General features: G+C 32.0%; 1 protein-coding gene across 1 annotated transcript; it reads left to right on the plus strand.

The window, feature by feature from the left end:
- Nucleotides 1-5,515: 5,515 nt before the first annotated feature.
- LOC143042069 (uncharacterized) lies at nucleotides 5,516-10,141 on the plus strand. Its single transcript, XM_076214312.1, has 6 exons — nucleotides 5,516-5,598; nucleotides 5,873-6,119; nucleotides 6,550-6,754; nucleotides 7,202-7,315; nucleotides 8,622-8,747; nucleotides 9,567-10,141. The coding sequence occupies exons 2-6, from the start codon at nucleotides 5,908-5,910 to the stop codon at nucleotides 9,840-9,842; spliced, it is 933 nt and encodes a 310-aa protein (XP_076070427.1). The 5' UTR covers nucleotides 5,516-5,598; nucleotides 5,873-5,907; the 3' UTR covers nucleotides 9,843-10,141.
- Nucleotides 10,142-18,705: the final 8,564 nt, after the last annotated feature.

Raw genomic sequence — 18,705 nt, forward strand, 5'->3', positions numbered from 1 at the left:
GAGAAAACGATGAAGACATATCAAAAAGATTATCGAATACGTAAAACAAGATATATAGGAAGATTAGGTCGTGCGTCTGACGCGCTTTTCTGGAATAACCTTCATCAGAAACACACAAAGCAAAACATTTGAAAGATAAGAATGTATCAGAAATGTAACAGTTGAAGCACTATACTAGTCAATAGTAGCATACCGCTGTTCGGTATTCAAAAATCGATTGAGAAAAAACCAAATCCGGGATACAAGCTAAAACCGAGAGAAACACATCGAATATAAGAGGAGAACTAGGGCCTGAAAAAAAAACTATCATCTAAGGGTAACTTGTATTAACTGATGAAGGAGTTGAAACCTTTAGTTTCTTAATAAATGTTTAAGAAAGGTTTGCTATAAATTATGTCCATTCCATGAGTACTGATCTCTGAGCTTCTGATTACCTCGGGGACTGATTACAGTGCTATACAAATAAGAACAACACATTATATATTTCATGCATCCGAGCGCTTTTCTTGATTAGCCTTCACCATGAACGCTTGTAGTCGAATATTTAATCCAATGAAGAAAATAATGTATAAGAACACAGATGCAGAGTTCTATGACCAAAAAGAGTATAACAATATTATCAACATCAAAGGTCAACTTTGTCTAAGGTAGTGGCAACTTAATTCTCAATTATCAATTGATTCATAAATGGACAATTTCAGAAATGTTTGTTATATACTCATGTCAGTCAGAATTTCACTGCAAAGCTGGTGACACTCTTTGAGACTGATAGTCAACCAGCAGTGGTAAAGACCCACATGAGTTTCTCATAATTCAACAACATGAAACAATTTATAAAAATCAAGAACAAAATTACTATGCCAGGTTGACGAACTCTATAATAATCAAACAAAATGAAAATACAGATGTTTTGAACATGCAAATGCATTGTGCCAATATTTTGATCATTCAAAAATGAAACGATGGAAATACTTAACCTTTATTACTGTACAATGTATAAAGAAATAATGCTATTTGACAGATTTCACAGAAACTACATAAATGACCATGTTCTGATGAGAAATGTTTCTCAATCTATACATTCCAATCGGTTTCCCAAAGTTAAAATATCTGCACCTTCATAGAGTGTAACAATCCAACTGTTGTAGCATATATTGGTTGTTTTCTTAATTGAAATCCAATTTTATGCGAAGAGTCTGTAATTAACTACTCCATATCTTTTTTTCCATTATTCATCTATATATCTGCTGGTAAATATGTTTAACTAAGAGGTTCGATGGGGATACTGAAGTGTGATGATACTAATAAACGCTGACGTGCGATGATCTGCCGTTTTATTTTATAACATAGACGTAGTCCGAGACCGGAGCATCGAGCACAAATTATTTGATATCCCCCAGGAACAGTGAAGAAAATAAAATTTGAGGTTCTATCATATTTCGTGCTCTTATTCACAGTATACGAATATATAAGTTACTTATAGCTTCCTGGTTTTCAGTATTTACTATAAAATTAGTACTGATTTGATTGGACAGTATTCCAATCAAATCGTACTACAACAAGATACCATGACATAAACGTACTTAAAATAGCGTCATACTATCGCATTCAGCATGACCGTCGCAGTTCGGATATGGGCGTTTTAAAATAAAATCGTGATTTCTTGTCCCAGCCACTTTAAAACAAATGTGTTTGATCTTTGCAAGTAACTTTTTGTGCAGTCAGTACATTGAATTAGATTTAACATTTTTAAGCAGAGAAACAGTCTATTTTCAGAGGGATTGCTAAGATATTGATTCCTGAATGGTCCAAAACAACCAAAATGGCATGTCCGCCTGTTCAACATTCATACTCTAAAATATCGTAAAAAAGTGTAGAAATAAATGTTATTTTTACTTAATAGGAGTTCTCTAATAATTCAAAAGTATGTTTAGAGCCAACATATTTTGATAAAGAGCTTTTAACATAGGACTTTTAATTTCAGAAGGTGTGTCACTGACAAAATGTCCACTACGAAACGAAGTCATTAAAATTTGCTAATAAACAGTTTTATAAAATCAATGTAAATTTGCAATTTGTATGCAAGAGATATAAACATTAGGGTCTTACAAAATAAGTGATGCTTTTATAACGACAGTTAAATTGCGCACATCAAATGGACCAGAGTGATACCGTATGTTTGTAAATGTCCACTACGAAACGAGTCAAATAAGATTATGAAAAAAATATCAGTGTACAGCCTAATATATGCTTTGATGAATACAATCAGTCTTGTTACTATTGCAATATAGGGATTGTGGGGAAAAATAAAACTTGTGAATATGTCCCCTACGAAACGGTCACCTATGAAACAGGTATGGGAGAAAAAAGTTTCGCAGTGGACACTACCACTACTATGCAGTCTTCTTTTTCTCTTTTTGCAATTATATTCGTGCAAAACAAATAACAAGGGTTAGTTCCATGTAATTTTTAGTATGTTTTTATTAACATAGAATAGGGTTGATGTTAACTACGAAACTTTTTGTCCACTACAAAACGGTTTTTTCAACTACTAAACGCACCAAAATGTCCACTACGTAACATGAGTTGTGCCTTCATATGTGAAGAACTGTCCAATCTTTATCGATAAAAAATGGTTCTCCAACTCAGAAAAAATGAGATCTTTCTAGTATATAAAGTAAACAAACTGGAATGTCTATAGGAGACATTTAAAATTGCAATAAGATGTGAATTTAGAATCAGTTTCGTAGTGGACAAATGTTCCCTACGAAATAGTACACAAATTATGAAAATGATATCATTTTAAAGAGTATTTTAGATTGCACTTTTTGTTTACAAACAGGACTATAATAGAGGTATTCAAAATAACTCTTGAAATAAAATTTTAGACAAGTTGATTTTCCATTTTTTTTTAGGTCTGAAAAGAACGATTTTATTGAAACACGACCATATACAATCTTGGTTCAGATCTAGAGTCATACAAACATACAGAAGGGAATTTAGAAATACATTTGTATGGGTAACCGAAAATACAAAAAACATATTGGAAAATCCTAAAAATGAGAAATTGTTTTTACATTATTATGATTTTCAAATTAGTTAGTCAATACAATTTATTATATTATTCGAATCAAAAATCAATCGTTTTTGATCGTTGCTTGAGTTTCTAGTTAGAATTCGTTATTTGTTTTTACAACATATATCACAGGGTATAAGGTCAAAATGAATATCAAAATGCGAAATTGGTCATGATGGCAAGTAAGCCTATATATTTTGTTTACTAATATTTGTAAATTGGCACTAGAAAGATGATAGAAATGTAACCAACAATACATATAGCGAACATCTCTCTGAATGAAAGATGTAACCCATTATGTATTTTAGTTCGTCATTTAAGAAATATTAAGCAGATATATGATTAAAAAAAAAGAGACAGACTGAATGGACAAATGTATCAGCGGATAAAAAGCTATTATTAAAAAAATAATACCGAACTCCAACATGTCCTAGGTAAAATTAAAAAATGCAAAAACCATAAAACCTGACACAATCAAACGTACGACTATATCAACGAACAGAACGATTTCAACCCACTTTGATATTCCTTACTTTGAGGAGGCATTTACGGGGGAATTATAGGTGTAAAATGGTTCTTCAACTAGCTAAACCTCCCACTTTTATTACACGCACACATATATACATATACATATAACTTAAGAAGTTGGAACCATAGTTGCCCTTAAAATCTCATTTCCAAATGTGGAATTTAAGATTTGTTTTTACGAAGAATGTCAGTTCCCAATCAATGACTGCTGAGTTAATGATAACCATAGGGACTAGCAGTCCACCAAGGGCTATCACGAAACTGTACAAGAAGAGAAAGATAAACCTTTGCTTGATTTATTGTAATAAGAAACACTAAAACAACCACTTTTTAGATCAAAGACGTATTAGTCCGCGAAACGTAAGGAGCTTTATGACCAAAAGGGACAGCATGGAATAGCCCGATGGATTTAAAGGCAACATTTTATGGAAGGCGGACTTCATATTTCTTATAATTTTTTGATGTTTAATTTGATAAAATATTAAGGCACAAAAGAACTGAAATTTGATGAAGTTTTAAAACGGAAAGTCCCTAATCAAATGGAAAAATCAAAAGATAAAACACTTCAAACGAATGTGTAACAACTGTCATATTCCTGACTTTGTACAGGCATTTTCTTTATAGAAAATGGTGGATTGAACCTGGTTTTATAGCTAGCTAAACTTCTCATGTGTATAAAATTCGCATAAAATTTGATTACATTGCCAAAGATGCGTAAACACAACAAACAGACGGACAGACATAGGTAAAAATGTCAAAAATAGGGGTACAGCAGTCAACATCGTGTTATAATTAAAAAAACAAAACAAACTACAACAAACAAACATGTAACAAAGACGCACAAAATGGCATATAGATCCTAAACAAATCATTTTTAGAACCGAAGGACTGCTAACTGACAATATATATTTTATTGGGAGCGGTACCTACCTCATAAAAGAAAACAACACTTTATAGATTGAGGGCATCTGGACCCATTTCTAAATTACCTAATCTAGGACGATCATGCCGAAGATGAATAATCTTATGTTATTTATCAGTTAAAAAAAAATCAAAAAATCAAATATTGAAAAGTACTGGACTCCTGGATATTCATTCCCAAATGAATCGCTTAAAAAAAGAAAGCTATTAAAGTCTAGGAAATTAGATACTCGCAGTTGAGAATAATAACAGGAATACTGACGGATCTCTGATAGAACAGTTAATAGTGAATCAGACGATGGCGACTTTTACAAAGTCATATTATGTATTTCTGTATATTTATATCATACTTCACGTCCTAGACTAAGGTTTCAATTCCCTCAGGCAAAGTTGACCTTTGATGGATTTGACCATTCATTTTACAATGTAGGTCTTTTTGTTCATATAGTTATTCTTTTCGGTAAACTGTTTCGGTTATATTATTCCTTGACTTTCAAATATTCGGCGTTTCTGATGAAGGCAAATTAATAAAAAGGCGTAGAAATTTTACAGGTTTGTATTTAGTTTTCCTATAAGCTGTAGTGATTAGAAACTTATAAGGTATCCTGCTATTCCGTTTAATACTGACAGTCATCAAATAAATTCCGACAACTATAAAGCGGCTATGTTCGCTGATTAATACTGCGAAACAATATGGTATGAATGAGTCCTTACACTTTTCTCCAGAAAACAAATAACTGCAAACAACAAGACACTTTGGTGGGACTTGGTATCATTGTACATGTAAACTAAACAATGAAAGTGAAATATGCTAAATACGAAAGAGAAAAGTGACAATGTGTATCAGAAGTGTGTAATAAGAATAATAATACAAAAAGGGGTTTCTGTTTTGATGTGTAGTCTATTTTTAGAGGTGTTTCGTGCATAAGTTGATTATTAGGGTATGTATAGTACACATATTAAAGGTAAGCATATAAAATGACGTATCAGATAAAATTAGAGACTTCCTTGTAAGATTACTTCCGAGTTTTTGTTTTAAATTAAGCTTCCGTGAATCGTCAACTTTCTACCAGGTAAGGCTTTGTTTTAAATCATATAAAATTGTAACCAGAATATGAATAAAATTATTTTTTGTTATAGTCACTAATCTTAAAATTAACACTTTGAAATGTTTATTTATTTGATTTCGCCAAAATTAAAGTTTAACTTTTGATTAGAATTAAAAAAGTTCTGAATTTAAATTTTGATTTTCTTTTTAATCATTATATCATTGATAAATTAATTACGTCTGAACATAGATGTTGTTCAATATAATTTTATTCTGATTTGAATGTATTGTTTTCAAAGAAAAACATACACTTGGTCAAGACTACATAGCCGGAATGGCGAATACAAATAGAGGACAAACACAGAACAAAACTCCAAAACGATTCCTTAGTGCTACTGATATCAGCACGTTAACCACGCAGTTGGAACTTAAAAATGACATGCTGGATAAAATAGATCAGAAAAACAAACAGTTGTATTTAGAAAATGAGCGACTGAAAAGAGAAAATGAAATATTGGAAAGGGATAAGGAAGCTGCTCTCTCAAGGTAAAACGTTTATTCAACATTAAACAGTATATCCGTTACTAAGTGTATAATACAAAATAAAGAAATACATGTGCCCATACTCCCTATCTTCATTAAAAGTATCATTTACAAAGTTGTGTGGTCTATTATGCCATTAACAAACTAGAACCGATCGCGCTTTTAAATCTTTCCATATGATAAGTATCCTTAATGTCTACTGCATGCCTCAATTAGATTCAGTGATAATATATTTGTTTTCATTTTAGATATCAACTTTTTAATTACAAGTTTAATGGTGTTTCCCTAGAAACTTTACTCTATCTAAAGTTTCTTTTAAGAAACATTTATCATTTCTGTCCTTGCAAAATATTGTTGTTAACACTCGTCTCCAACAAAATGTTTTTTTCAGCCACTGTTAAGTTCATATACATTATATATTGTATACACACAGGTTAAGTAAACTAGCCGGAGAAAAACTATCAAAAGGGAATCCATCCATAACAGATCTTGGGGACCCAAACAGGCCAACGAAACTTGGAGAAAGATGGAGCTCGCTTTATACCGACGAATGGACAGACGCTTTTGAAGAAATAAGTACAAAATGCAAGACAAATAAGACTGCTGTCCCAGAAAAGATTTTACTGAAGATAGTTGATGTAAGAAGTAAAGATTTGAACATACTTGAAAAAAATACCACATACAGTATACTTTTCTTATAATAAACTTGATCTACGTGTATGTCTATAAACACTCATCTTATTAACAATCATGTCACATCACCTTTCTTTAGTATTTAGACATACTGAAAAGACAGAATTATCAACAACTGTTATCTACTGAATCGATAGTTTTTTGCATATACATGTACAAACTTTAAATGACTTTCGTAATTGTATAAGAATCAGCTGTCAAACACTTAAAATGTGTAAGTGTATCTCCTTCAATCGATAATTGTTTTTGATCACTGTTTTGCCATTCAAAAGATATAGAAATTAAGCTCTTTCAAACAATTATAAATTGCTTTTATTTACTGTTTGCCATTCAAAAGATTTTAAAAAAATCTCTTTCAACCAATGCATTAATTATTTTTCTTATTACACAAGTGGTGTTACACTACATGTAGCAAGTTATCTCAGAACCAAGCCAAAGTTATTGAGAAGTTGCTTCGGGATGTTGCACTCCAATTGAATTTACAAGACGAAAGCAAAAATGACATCGTAAGTATTTTTCTCAAATTATATAGTTATCTGTCATTTTGTGATTATGAAATAAAAAAAACCCATCAACTTTAAAAACCACATTTCTATCTAGCTATTGATTAACTTTAAAAACCACATTTCTATCTAGCTATTGATTAACTTTAAAAACCACATTTCTATCTAGCTATTGAAAAAGATAACAAATAACAAAAAATAACTAGACGTATATGAAGTAGTATGGGAACATAATTGAGCAAATATTTTTTAGTTTGTACATATAAACATGTTATATTGCTGCCAAAATAAATACATTGAGCATGGTATTTTAAGCAATAAAAAAAAAAATATAAACTAACAGCACAAATAATACATGATGTTCTTGAAGGATATATTTAAGAAACTGACAATTATTTACCCTTTGGCGTTTTATTGTGCTATGGTCATTTTTGTAATCTTGTCTTTCATGTTTGCTTATAAGCTATATCTATATGTCATTTTGTTTTTCTTTGTTTTCTTATAATTAATTGTGTTTGCTTTATAGGGATTAAGATTATGACACAATGTTCACTGCTGTAGCCTTATTTTTGACATTTTTAACTACATCATATGTTTGTTTTGTTTTGTTCACACATTGTTGTCAATATGATTGAGAGAGATGTTTTCCATTTATGTGATGTGTTTGAGCTTTTAACTTTGCCATTTGATAAATGATTCGCCGTTTTGAACTTTCCTTAGAATTTTTTCTTTTCATGCATAAAGAACTGATTCAATCTGTATGTTGTGTACATACTATGAAAGGTAAAGGCTAAAGCTAAAACCATGTCGAAGTCAGTTCATAAAATTAGAAAAGTAAACAAGAAGATAAGACAAAAACAAACTAAGTACACAATGACAGGGGAAAAATGACCCCTTATTCACAAAATTTCACACAGAAGCAACACATGGGGGCGGAAATCCTAGGCGGTAAGACAACACTTAAAGATCATTACCAAAGAAAAACACTGTTCACAAAACTCTTTAAAAAACAACAACGTAAAGCACACTTATTTTGCCAGACGATGAAAAAAAAAATGAACGTTTCTTATTTTCAGAATAAAAAAATCCATGCCAAATGCGACATGACAGTCACCGAAGAAGACGACTCAATTAAACCTTTCATTGAAACCTTTTGAAATCTACGTCAAATAATGAACTAAAAAGATCATCACCAAAGAAAAAACAATCCACAGTCCACAAAACTCTTCACAGAAATCAAAACGTTTAGCACACTTATTTTGCCAGACAATGACTAAAAATCAAAAATCAACATTTCTTTTTTTCCCAGAATCAAAATATCCATGGTAGATGCAACATCACAGTCTCCGAAGAAGACGACTCAATTAAACCTTTCATTGAAACCTTTAGAAGTCAACGTCAGAATAATGAGCGCTTGATGGAGACAGCAGTAAAAGTATGTAAATCTGACACAATTGCTTATATTTTATTCAAACTTAAGAAACTGGAATGACCGTAGACCGTATACGGTATTTATGAGTATTACCATTAGTAGACTTGAACCATGACAATGCATGAGTTCGTTTTTCTTTTTAGGTGTTGAAATCTTCACTGATAATAGGATAATTTCATTATGTAGCATCGAAGTAAATTGAAAATGCACAAATCAAAAGCGGCAAAATATATTATCAAAACTAATCTTTGTGTATTTTAAAAAAAAGTAGAAGTTGAATAAGTAAATCATTCGATTGACAGTACAAACTGATAGATTATTTGCGATTCCGAAAATTAATAGCAGTGGAATTTGAACTGCCTTAAGCTCTGTCAATGGAAATCTGATGCATAGTCGTGCGAAATGTTAATTTCTTCTCTCTTTTGTTAACGTTGTCCAATTTGGCCGCATTCTGCCGTTTAAGAGGTGTGCATTTATATTTAAAGTTTGTTGTTTGCGTAGAATTGTAACATAATTTTGACTTTCGTTGACCATTTTCTCTCTTTCTACTAATTATATCTTCAATATTTTTCATGAATTTGGTAAATCTCTTTTTTTTTCATTGCATATACAGATTTTTACGAGAACTGTTCGTAATAACCAATTTTATTGAAGGCATTTGTGATACTTCATTCTGAACATATAATGCATAACTGATCATAAATAGCTGTCTCTCAGTGTTACTGTGTTTTATATATTTTCTAAAAACGTATCTCCAAATATCGCTATGTTCAGCTCAATACATTATCATTTTGGTCAGATTTCTCTTCATTTTTTTTTCAGAGATGTGTTGACGACTATCTAAAATCAAACAAGGAAGCTACAGAAAATGAAATAATTTTTGTTAGAAAATGTTCCGAACTTTGCTGGTGCATATGTATTGCTGATCCACCGATGGTTTTCGAATACAAAAACTGTGAAAGAAAACTTATTGACTCTACGAAATTTAATAAATATAACAGATCTGGAACAACCGTGGAATTTGTAGTATGGCCTACATTGCTGTTGTATAAAGATGGACCTGTTTTAGCAAAAGGGACTGTGCAAACGAATGGTTAACGAGTAAACGTCGTGATCATTGAAAAGGTTTATAAACATATGAGAGGGAAATATTCGGCAAGAATGTGCGTGAGACTGAAAAAGACACATTTCAACATACATGTTTCATGTCTTTCATAGGGACAAAATAACAGCAAGGAATTACCTGAAATAAAGGTTGTCGACACATTTCACAATCCATCCTCATTTACGAAATACTTTTGGCATCAGTTCTTACATTTCTCTAAATCTAAAACATTTTTACCCATTATGTCCATTTGTTTTTGTTCACATATTGTTGTCAATATAATGGATTTTTATGCGACTGTCATACACAGTGAGAGGTTTAGCTAACTAGAAAACCAGGTTTAACCCACCATTTTATACATAACAAATGCATGTACCAAGTATGGAATATAACAATTGTAATTCATTCAGTTGATATGTTTGAGCTTTCGATTTTGCCATTTGATTAGGGACTTTTTTTTAATTTCCTCGGCGTTCGGTTTTTTTAAATTTTATTTTCACCAGAGAATGAAAGCTTACATGTTCATTTGTGTAAAATTTTATAAGTACACTTTTCAATGAATTACCAAAGGAAAAGGTCATGACAAAATGATTGTAATTATCTAATTCTGATTCATTACGTACAAAGGTTGTTTTTGAGTTTTTCCGTTGAAAGAACAGCTTCGTAATTTACATCTACATATTATCTTTTTGATACTCGAATACTTCTAAGACATCTTCTATAACTAATATTAAGCAGTTTTCATCATCATAACCAAAATAAATACCAAGACTTTTGACTTTGACTTTGTTTGTTTGTCCACTTTATATTTTTATATACAGCGTTCTTTCTGAAATAATCATTAGGATTATGCAAATTTATCATATACTTACGTCAATATGATAGCTTTTGCATAATTTGTAATGAACGGAAGTGCACAAGCCATAATTTACCATCCGGGCTGATAACCCATATCAGGGATGTTTCGTGCAAAAAAACAGAACAGTGCCTCTCGTGCAAGTTACTTCTGGTATTTCCGGTATCGTATGTTTACTTTTCCATAGTGGCGTCAGATATTGTTTATTATGACGTCAAAATTTTGCGGGAACTTTTGAATCCTGTAGTAAATCAGTTTGTACAGAACCTGCTGATATTGAAAATCAGATGTTAACATGGCTGAAATCCAATGATATAAATTGTCAAAATTATGCTAATTTACAATAAGTACTTGCTAACAAATGCCATTGACAATTATGAATCATCTCATAGTACACATGTAGTAATAATGATCATAAAACTGTAAATACTTCAGCCATGCTTCCAGCTTCCAAATTTTCAATGTTTCAAAATACTTCTATAGGAATTAAATAAACTCATCATAGATACCAGGACTAAATTTAGTATATACGCCATACGCGCGTTTCGTCTACAAAAGACTCATCAGTGCCGCTCGAATCCAAAAAAGTTAAAAAAAAAAGGCCGAATAAAGTACGAAGTTGAAGAGCATTGAGAACCAAAATTCCTAAAAGTTTTGCCAAATACAGCTAAGGTAATCTATGCCTGAGGTAGATTAGTACCATTATGTGTTATATATAGAGGTAGTGATGCTATTGTTGGACAAATATAGTGCATTTGTTGGATTCATGATATAACTTCTTTACATTTTTTTTACTGTTTTTTGTTATTTCATTTGTCTATTTGCTTTACATAAAACAATTGTCGGAAGTATATGATAAAGAGATTTTTACATGGCCTTTTTTCTATTGGCCCGGGTATCATCCCTCGATCCATATAAACACTTAGACTACGTCTCAGGCTGATATGCGGGTCTCGGGATGATACCCGGGCAGATATTGAAAAGGCCATATATTAATCTCTATGCAATTCATAGTAATCGGGTTGACACATACGAAATGTATATCTCAAGATACTTCGTTTTGTCTATATATTTTGAATATATTACAGATTGAACAACAACAAAAACAAACCCCAAAAACTCCTAATATCAATATATTTTTTAAATGTACAAATCAAACCAAAAAAATCATGACAGTGACCACTAGCTTTTTTGTATAAACATCGTCATCCGGTTTAACAGAAAGATCCCTTACTTCTCGCTGGTGGTCAATTGGTCCGAGACCACAATTGTCGTCCCTTGATTTTCGTTGTTCACAAATATAGTCCCTAGTGTTGACAGTGGGTTACTTGTCATTAGTTTTCATACCCCTTCCAAATTTATTTCCCCATGTTTAATGCCTCAAGTAGGGGGTGAAATTACACTGTAAAAAAATTTGGGTCCAGAATTTTAAAGGAAAGTAGTGATTTGGTCCAGCTGAAAAAGGTTGAAAATTAGCACTTCGGAAGCTGTCAAAAGATTTCAAGACGCCCTAAACATAAAATTGTCCATATTTTGAGTTAGAGCCGATGAAGTTTTCTATAATTTTGATATAATTTGTCCCAAAAGTAGTACAACCCACTGTAAAAGTTTCTTTGAGAAAGCGCAGGTGGGATTTTTTTAATTTTCATTTATGTTCTAAAAGAAATGAACTACGAAATAATTGTGTTCTCGGACCAATTGCTTTCAATTTCCACTTAAAAAACAGACCATTATATGTAAAAATGAAAAGAGACTGGAATGTAAATTCAATTATGAAGGAATGAAAAAAAAAAACTATTAATGCAAAGAATAGTGTGTTAAATGATAACAGAAACACATGCGTAGGTTAATACTTTTTTTCAATATTTTCACCAATCTGAAACATACGAAGAAACAGTAGCATCCTTTCATGGAGAGATAATAACAAGCGGGTTTCATTTATAGTCTTTTTGGAAAAAGTAAAAAAAAAATTTATGTTGGTTCCAATCATAATTTCTCACTTATGCATTTGACATGAGTTTAAAGTTTCTGGAATTAAGTGGTCGTAATGGTGTTCTATTTTAGTATTTCTGCTTATGTGTGCAAATGACTACCCATTAGGGTCTTTTACGGTCGGTAAAACTATGAACTAAACTTTACCAAACAAAACAAAAAACGAAATAATAGATACACTTTTAAATGTCTTTGATACATCAATAATAAAGACTAAAATTTATTAGATTTATAAATTTTGTAATAATTCAAAAATAAATCAAATACTTATTCGTCAAGATGAAATTATGAACCTGTTCAAAGGAGACAATACACACATTAATTCGATACACGTTTCGAATAGAAACATTGTACAAAGAGATGTCACTTTTGCATACAAATGACACGTCAAACGAATTGATAAACGCAGCATTCGTTTTCAACCTTTAATGAAGAATCTAATTTATAAATATAACCAACATTTTCTAACCTATAGGATAGTGACAGTTAACTAATGCTAACCCACCCAAACTACTTGACCTTAATAGCTTATAATTAGAGGTGTTTACACATTATATAACTTTAGCAGTATAACCCCCAATACAGATCGTTATGCTCTTGCATCAAATTTCAAGAATTACAATGAAGGCACACTTATTTCTTTTTTATTCGACTGTTCACACAACCTTATAAAAATTAATGTTGTACAAAACTACTGTTTTTCAAATCCAGATATTTTAGTGTTGATTCTATCCGATGTTGTAATACATTGATCAATTTCATCATGAAAATCAATATACACTACATAGCTATATATTTGAGGGTCTTGAAGTCAATCATCATCAATACTACGAAATACAGTTTCCCTTCACGCCAAATATAAAGGGACAGAAATCTCCGACAAACTCTTTTTCTATTATTATTGTCGTCTCGAACAATTTTATTTTTTATAGCTGATTTCACCTTTTTATGGGTTCAGTATATTTTAGTTCTATTGGCCTTAATTTGCAACGTTAAAATGAATCTTAAGAAGAATTTTCAACATCGGTTGACTTCTGTTGTATCTCATTCTAAATTAGGAACATTCAAACTCATAATCCAAAAAGAAACTGACAACGCCATGGGTAAAAATAAAAAAAATGAAACACAAAATACAACATTGAATTAAATACTGAGTAACACGAACCCCAACAAAAACTAGGGGTTATCTTAGATGCTCTGGAAAGATAAACAGATCTTGCTCAACATGTGTGTCTTATGTTAAACAAATTTTTCAAAACGGCCCAACAACTTATGATAGCGACCGTAAAGTTTTTGAAAGGATGATTTTGACTTCCCTTTTTGGAACTTTTGGTATAGTAGCTCCCTTATGAGCAGCTGCCATATATCAGAATAATTCTGCTATAGGAAATACAAGCATTTACATATCCCACATCTGAATGTATGCACTCCGTATGCAGATGCTGCAGGAATGTTTGTATATAGAAAGACAAAGTTCACAATTGAGAAGATGAAGTAACCAAACAAAGACATAACTAAATTACACAACTTAAAAACATTTTTTTGATCTAACTAGATGTTAATTATTAACTCGTTAATATTGTCAAATATATGCAGCATGTTCTTCCTGTTAGCCTTCATCAAAAGACTTTGTCATGTCTCACTGTTACAAGTGAGAGGTTTAGCTAGCTATAACACCAAGTTTACTCCACCTTTTTCTACATAAGAAAATGCACGTACGAAGACAGAAATATGACAGTTGATATCCAATCGGTTGATGTATTTGTTCTTTTGATTTTGCCTTTTGATTACGGGTTTTTCATTTTGAACTTTTCCTCGGGATCTGTATTTTTGTTATTTTACTTTTTAGAACGTCACCAATCATAATAAATTAACATATAAATGAATTGTTGCCGTGAAATTTTTCTCAAAGTTTGTTTTAAAGATTAAAGAACTTTTTATGTCTTTTTGAAGTAACCTTTTGAAGAAACCACCCTCTTTAGAGCGAACATTCTTAAAGGAATAAATCTTTTAAGATGATTACTATATTGAATGCTATCAAGAACTAAAGACCTCATGTGTATATTGCTAACTGTTCTCAATTTATAATAATTTGAAGATCAGAAAAAAACAAACTAGCTTTTATATGGTAAATTCCTCCCTTTTTGTGCCTTTTGAAGTACCAATGCACAAAAAACCTGATGACCCCAATAGACATGTAAGGCTGACATACTGAAGACCCCTGAGTCAAAGTAGAAAGTTCAGCGCCTTTAGCGCTGTGGGATTGCATTCTTAAAATATAATGATTAAATATTCTTTTATCCTAAATACTCTTTATTCACAAATAACTTAATTTATATCAGTCTAACATTTCAATAAAACTCGAATCACCCAATTTTAGTTCATACTTATCAGGAGAGCATATTTCTCTGCATTTTTTGTCTTTTCTTCTATCTCTCTTAGTTTAGAATCAGACAGTAGCAACTGTAGAAAATCTTGCATTGATAAATAGTTATGTATAAGCGCTGGAACCAAAGGTTTAATTGATTTTAAAAAGAAGATATATTTCGCTCCTCTATATGTTGACCTGTAGAAATGTCGACATATGTTTATAAGTGAGTGCGGTTTACCGATCCAATCAACAAGTGTTGCTAAGTCTTCTTCGGATTTTCCAACATTTGTTCTTAATAAAGTGCCTGCAACATCATAAATCACATCAAGAACATCGGATTCTGCAACAGTAGTTCTAATATGTCGATATATTCCCTCTGTATACAACTCAAGTATTGCATCTAACTTTAATTTTGCGTTTGAGCTTATTAATAATAGAAGAATATAGGTACACGTATGTCGTCATGGTCGAGGTGTCCCACAATATATGAAGCATCACACCCTCGTAATAAAAGATATTTTACAATATCATACTGTTTTGTGTTGAAAGCATATTGAAGTGCACCAAATGACTAGGAAGAGCAATTGCCACTTTCAAACGCCCGGTGAACAAGTGGTAACGGGTCAATAAGCTCATGGAACATGCGTATTACTTGATATCTAGAAAAATCACTTCTTATGAGGTTAATAAAAAAATTATCACCATTATACCTTTTTCGAAACGCTTTTCTCGATTCCAGAACTTTGCAAACATCTTCATACGCCAAAAAGTCAGCCAATGTCAGTACTGTGATTCCATAAAAAGTTGCATTGACTTCAAATCCACAATCCACAAAATGCTGAACAACACTAGGATCTCCTGTAAACACAGCCTTAATCATCATTTCATTTAATACATTTGGAGATATTTTTCTGTTCTGGAATCGATGACAAAACGTTCTGTCCTTTAATACTGTATAATAAGTTAGGTAACAACTTGAAATATATACATGTATTGTGTAATCCCTGATCTTGATGTATATATCATTAACGGGAAGCTTAATACCCAAATTGTTGATAAAAGACATGATTTTCATTTCCTGTTTTTAGTTATTCATTTTTAGATGGTGAGGGTTGAGATATCACAAAACATCTGTTTAACCCAGGCGCATGTTTGCACCTGTCCGAAGTCAGGTGCATTGTCCTTTGGTAATCTAGAATGCATTTTGATTTCAATTGATTTACATGTTTTGGAGTTGAGTATTACTACTATTTTCACTGAACTAGTACACATTTTTGTTGAGGTGCCAGCAGATGAAGCACGCCTTTGGGTACGAGATAGTACATAGGACATAATGGAGGGCTAAGCCAATGCTATATTGCACATACAACTACCAAGGATTATTTCGAAATGCATGTCCTGGTTTAACTGTCAATAAATTGTTAATGCACAACCAAACTGTGCATTATCAAGGTTATAGCATCGCTATATCAAATGAAGTTTGCATCTGTTTAAAAATGTATGTGTTAAATTCCTATATTTTACTGACATATTTCAAATATTTTTAATATTATTATTTTACACATTAATGGTTATAATGGCAAATCTTTCAGCATAGTCAAGACAAACCTGCATGTTTGTATTAAAGATATGCTTTGTTTTGGTATTAAAGATATGCTTTGTTTTGGTATTAAAGATATGCTTTGTTTTGGTATTAAAGATATGCTTTGTTTTGGTATTAAAGATATGCTTTGTTTTGGTGTTAAAGATATGCTTTGTTTTGGTATTAAAAATATAAATGGGGAATGTGTCAAAAAGACAACAACTGAACTAAAGAGTAAACAAATACAACAAAAGGTAACAATGGGTCGTCCACACCCACACGAAAATCCCAAACCCAGAGGCGGACTTCAACTGGCCTATATAAAGCGTACTAGATCAGTCAAAATGGAGAAGCAATACTGCAACGTGGTAATGTGTACTAGGTATATTCATAATAATTACACAAAGTATTATACATATATAATAACCAGTTTAAGTACGCATATTCCACGTGTTTTGAATGAAAACTGATTAGCTGAAGAGCAAAATATAAACAACTTTGAGAGGACACTGCGTTAAGTTTTGCGCGACGGTACATATTCGAGTACAAATTCGGTTCCTTACTTCAAAGAGGAAGAACAGTTTTTTTAGAAAATTCAAAGAGTGCAAAAAACAGAAATGTCATTTCAAGTCAACTTCAAATAAAAAGAGCCATTTCTTGCAGGAAAGATTGATTTATATTAGTATAAGAAAAGTAAGATAAATTAAAAAAAAACCAAGTTCATATAAATCAAAGCACTGGCAATTTGATGTATACTAACAACAGCGGCAACTAACAAGTGCAAGGCAGTTACAGGGAGACAAAAGATAAAAAGGAACATTTTCCCTCATAATTCGAAAATAAATTGACAACGTTCAACTTCATCATGTTCATGGCTAAAAATTACAAGACCAACACTTAATAATAATTAGAAAGTTAAAGACTAAGCACCACGATTCCCAACAAAAAGTTTGGTTGATCTCAGGTATTCCGGAAGGTTGAGCAGCTACTTATGTGTGGCACCAGGCACCAGGCATTTGACATTTTATGTTTGAGCAAATTGTAAAGGAATACTTCATCGGTTTAAAATACAAGAATCCCCTACAGATGATGCACTAAAAAAAGTTATAAAATTATTAAGACAAAAAAACCCAATATATTATGTGTAAAATATGTGTATTTGGTCAACAAATGTTATTCTATGTGTAACAATGTTTGACTGTTATACTGCTATACTGTTGTACTAGGTGTGACTGTTATATTAAAGTATAAATGTCTTACCTGTTTGGTAGGCATACTGAACGAGATAATTATATCATTCAATTGGTACCCTTTTAGGCGACAGAAGAAGCTCTGCTTCCTCTTTTCTTTTTTCTTCAACGAATTTCCCAAGTTTCTTGGCCCGTAATCTCCATGTCGCTTCTAAACAATGTCTCCAACACACAAGTTTGGGATGTAATGGTAAAAGCATTGTAAATTCATTGAATTGATTCGTCGTTAGTGCTTTGTGGAGTGCGCCATGTCGTAAGTCGTTGATATCGACTCAACATTGATCACAGTGCCATTTGGGTGGTGGAAAATATTGTGCAATCGTCTTTGCCATAGAAATCCTAAAGTGGGCAACTGCAAACAGCACAGGAGAAATGTGATGCTTTACTGAAACCGTGTCCCAAATTTTCATCTTCAATGTAGTATAAAGAGGCAAAACTTCAACGAATGTCATCATTTCATCTTCATCTATTCCTCCTCTTGTACATATTTCTAAATCTTGTGAACAGGAGCAATTCACAACATGCTCAGTTGAAGTTCCTTTCTCTTTGATACAAGTGTAGGTCTCTGAAAAAAACAGGTCAATTGAAGGAATACTATTGAGAATGGAAATGGGGAATGTGTCAAAGTGACAACAACCCGACCATAGAACAGACAACAGCAGAAGGCCACCAATAGGTCTTCAATGTAGCGGGAAATTCCCGCACCCGGAGACGTCCTTCAGCTTGCCCCTAAACAAATATATAATATACTAGTTCAGTGATAATGAACGCAATATACTGAAGTATAGGTTTTTTTTGTGTATTG

This window comes from Mytilus galloprovincialis, chromosome 8 (genome assembly GCF_965363235.1).
Source record: "Mytilus galloprovincialis chromosome 8, xbMytGall1.hap1.1, whole genome shotgun sequence".
Classification (NCBI taxonomy): domain Eukaryota; kingdom Metazoa; phylum Mollusca; class Bivalvia; order Mytilida; family Mytilidae; genus Mytilus; species Mytilus galloprovincialis.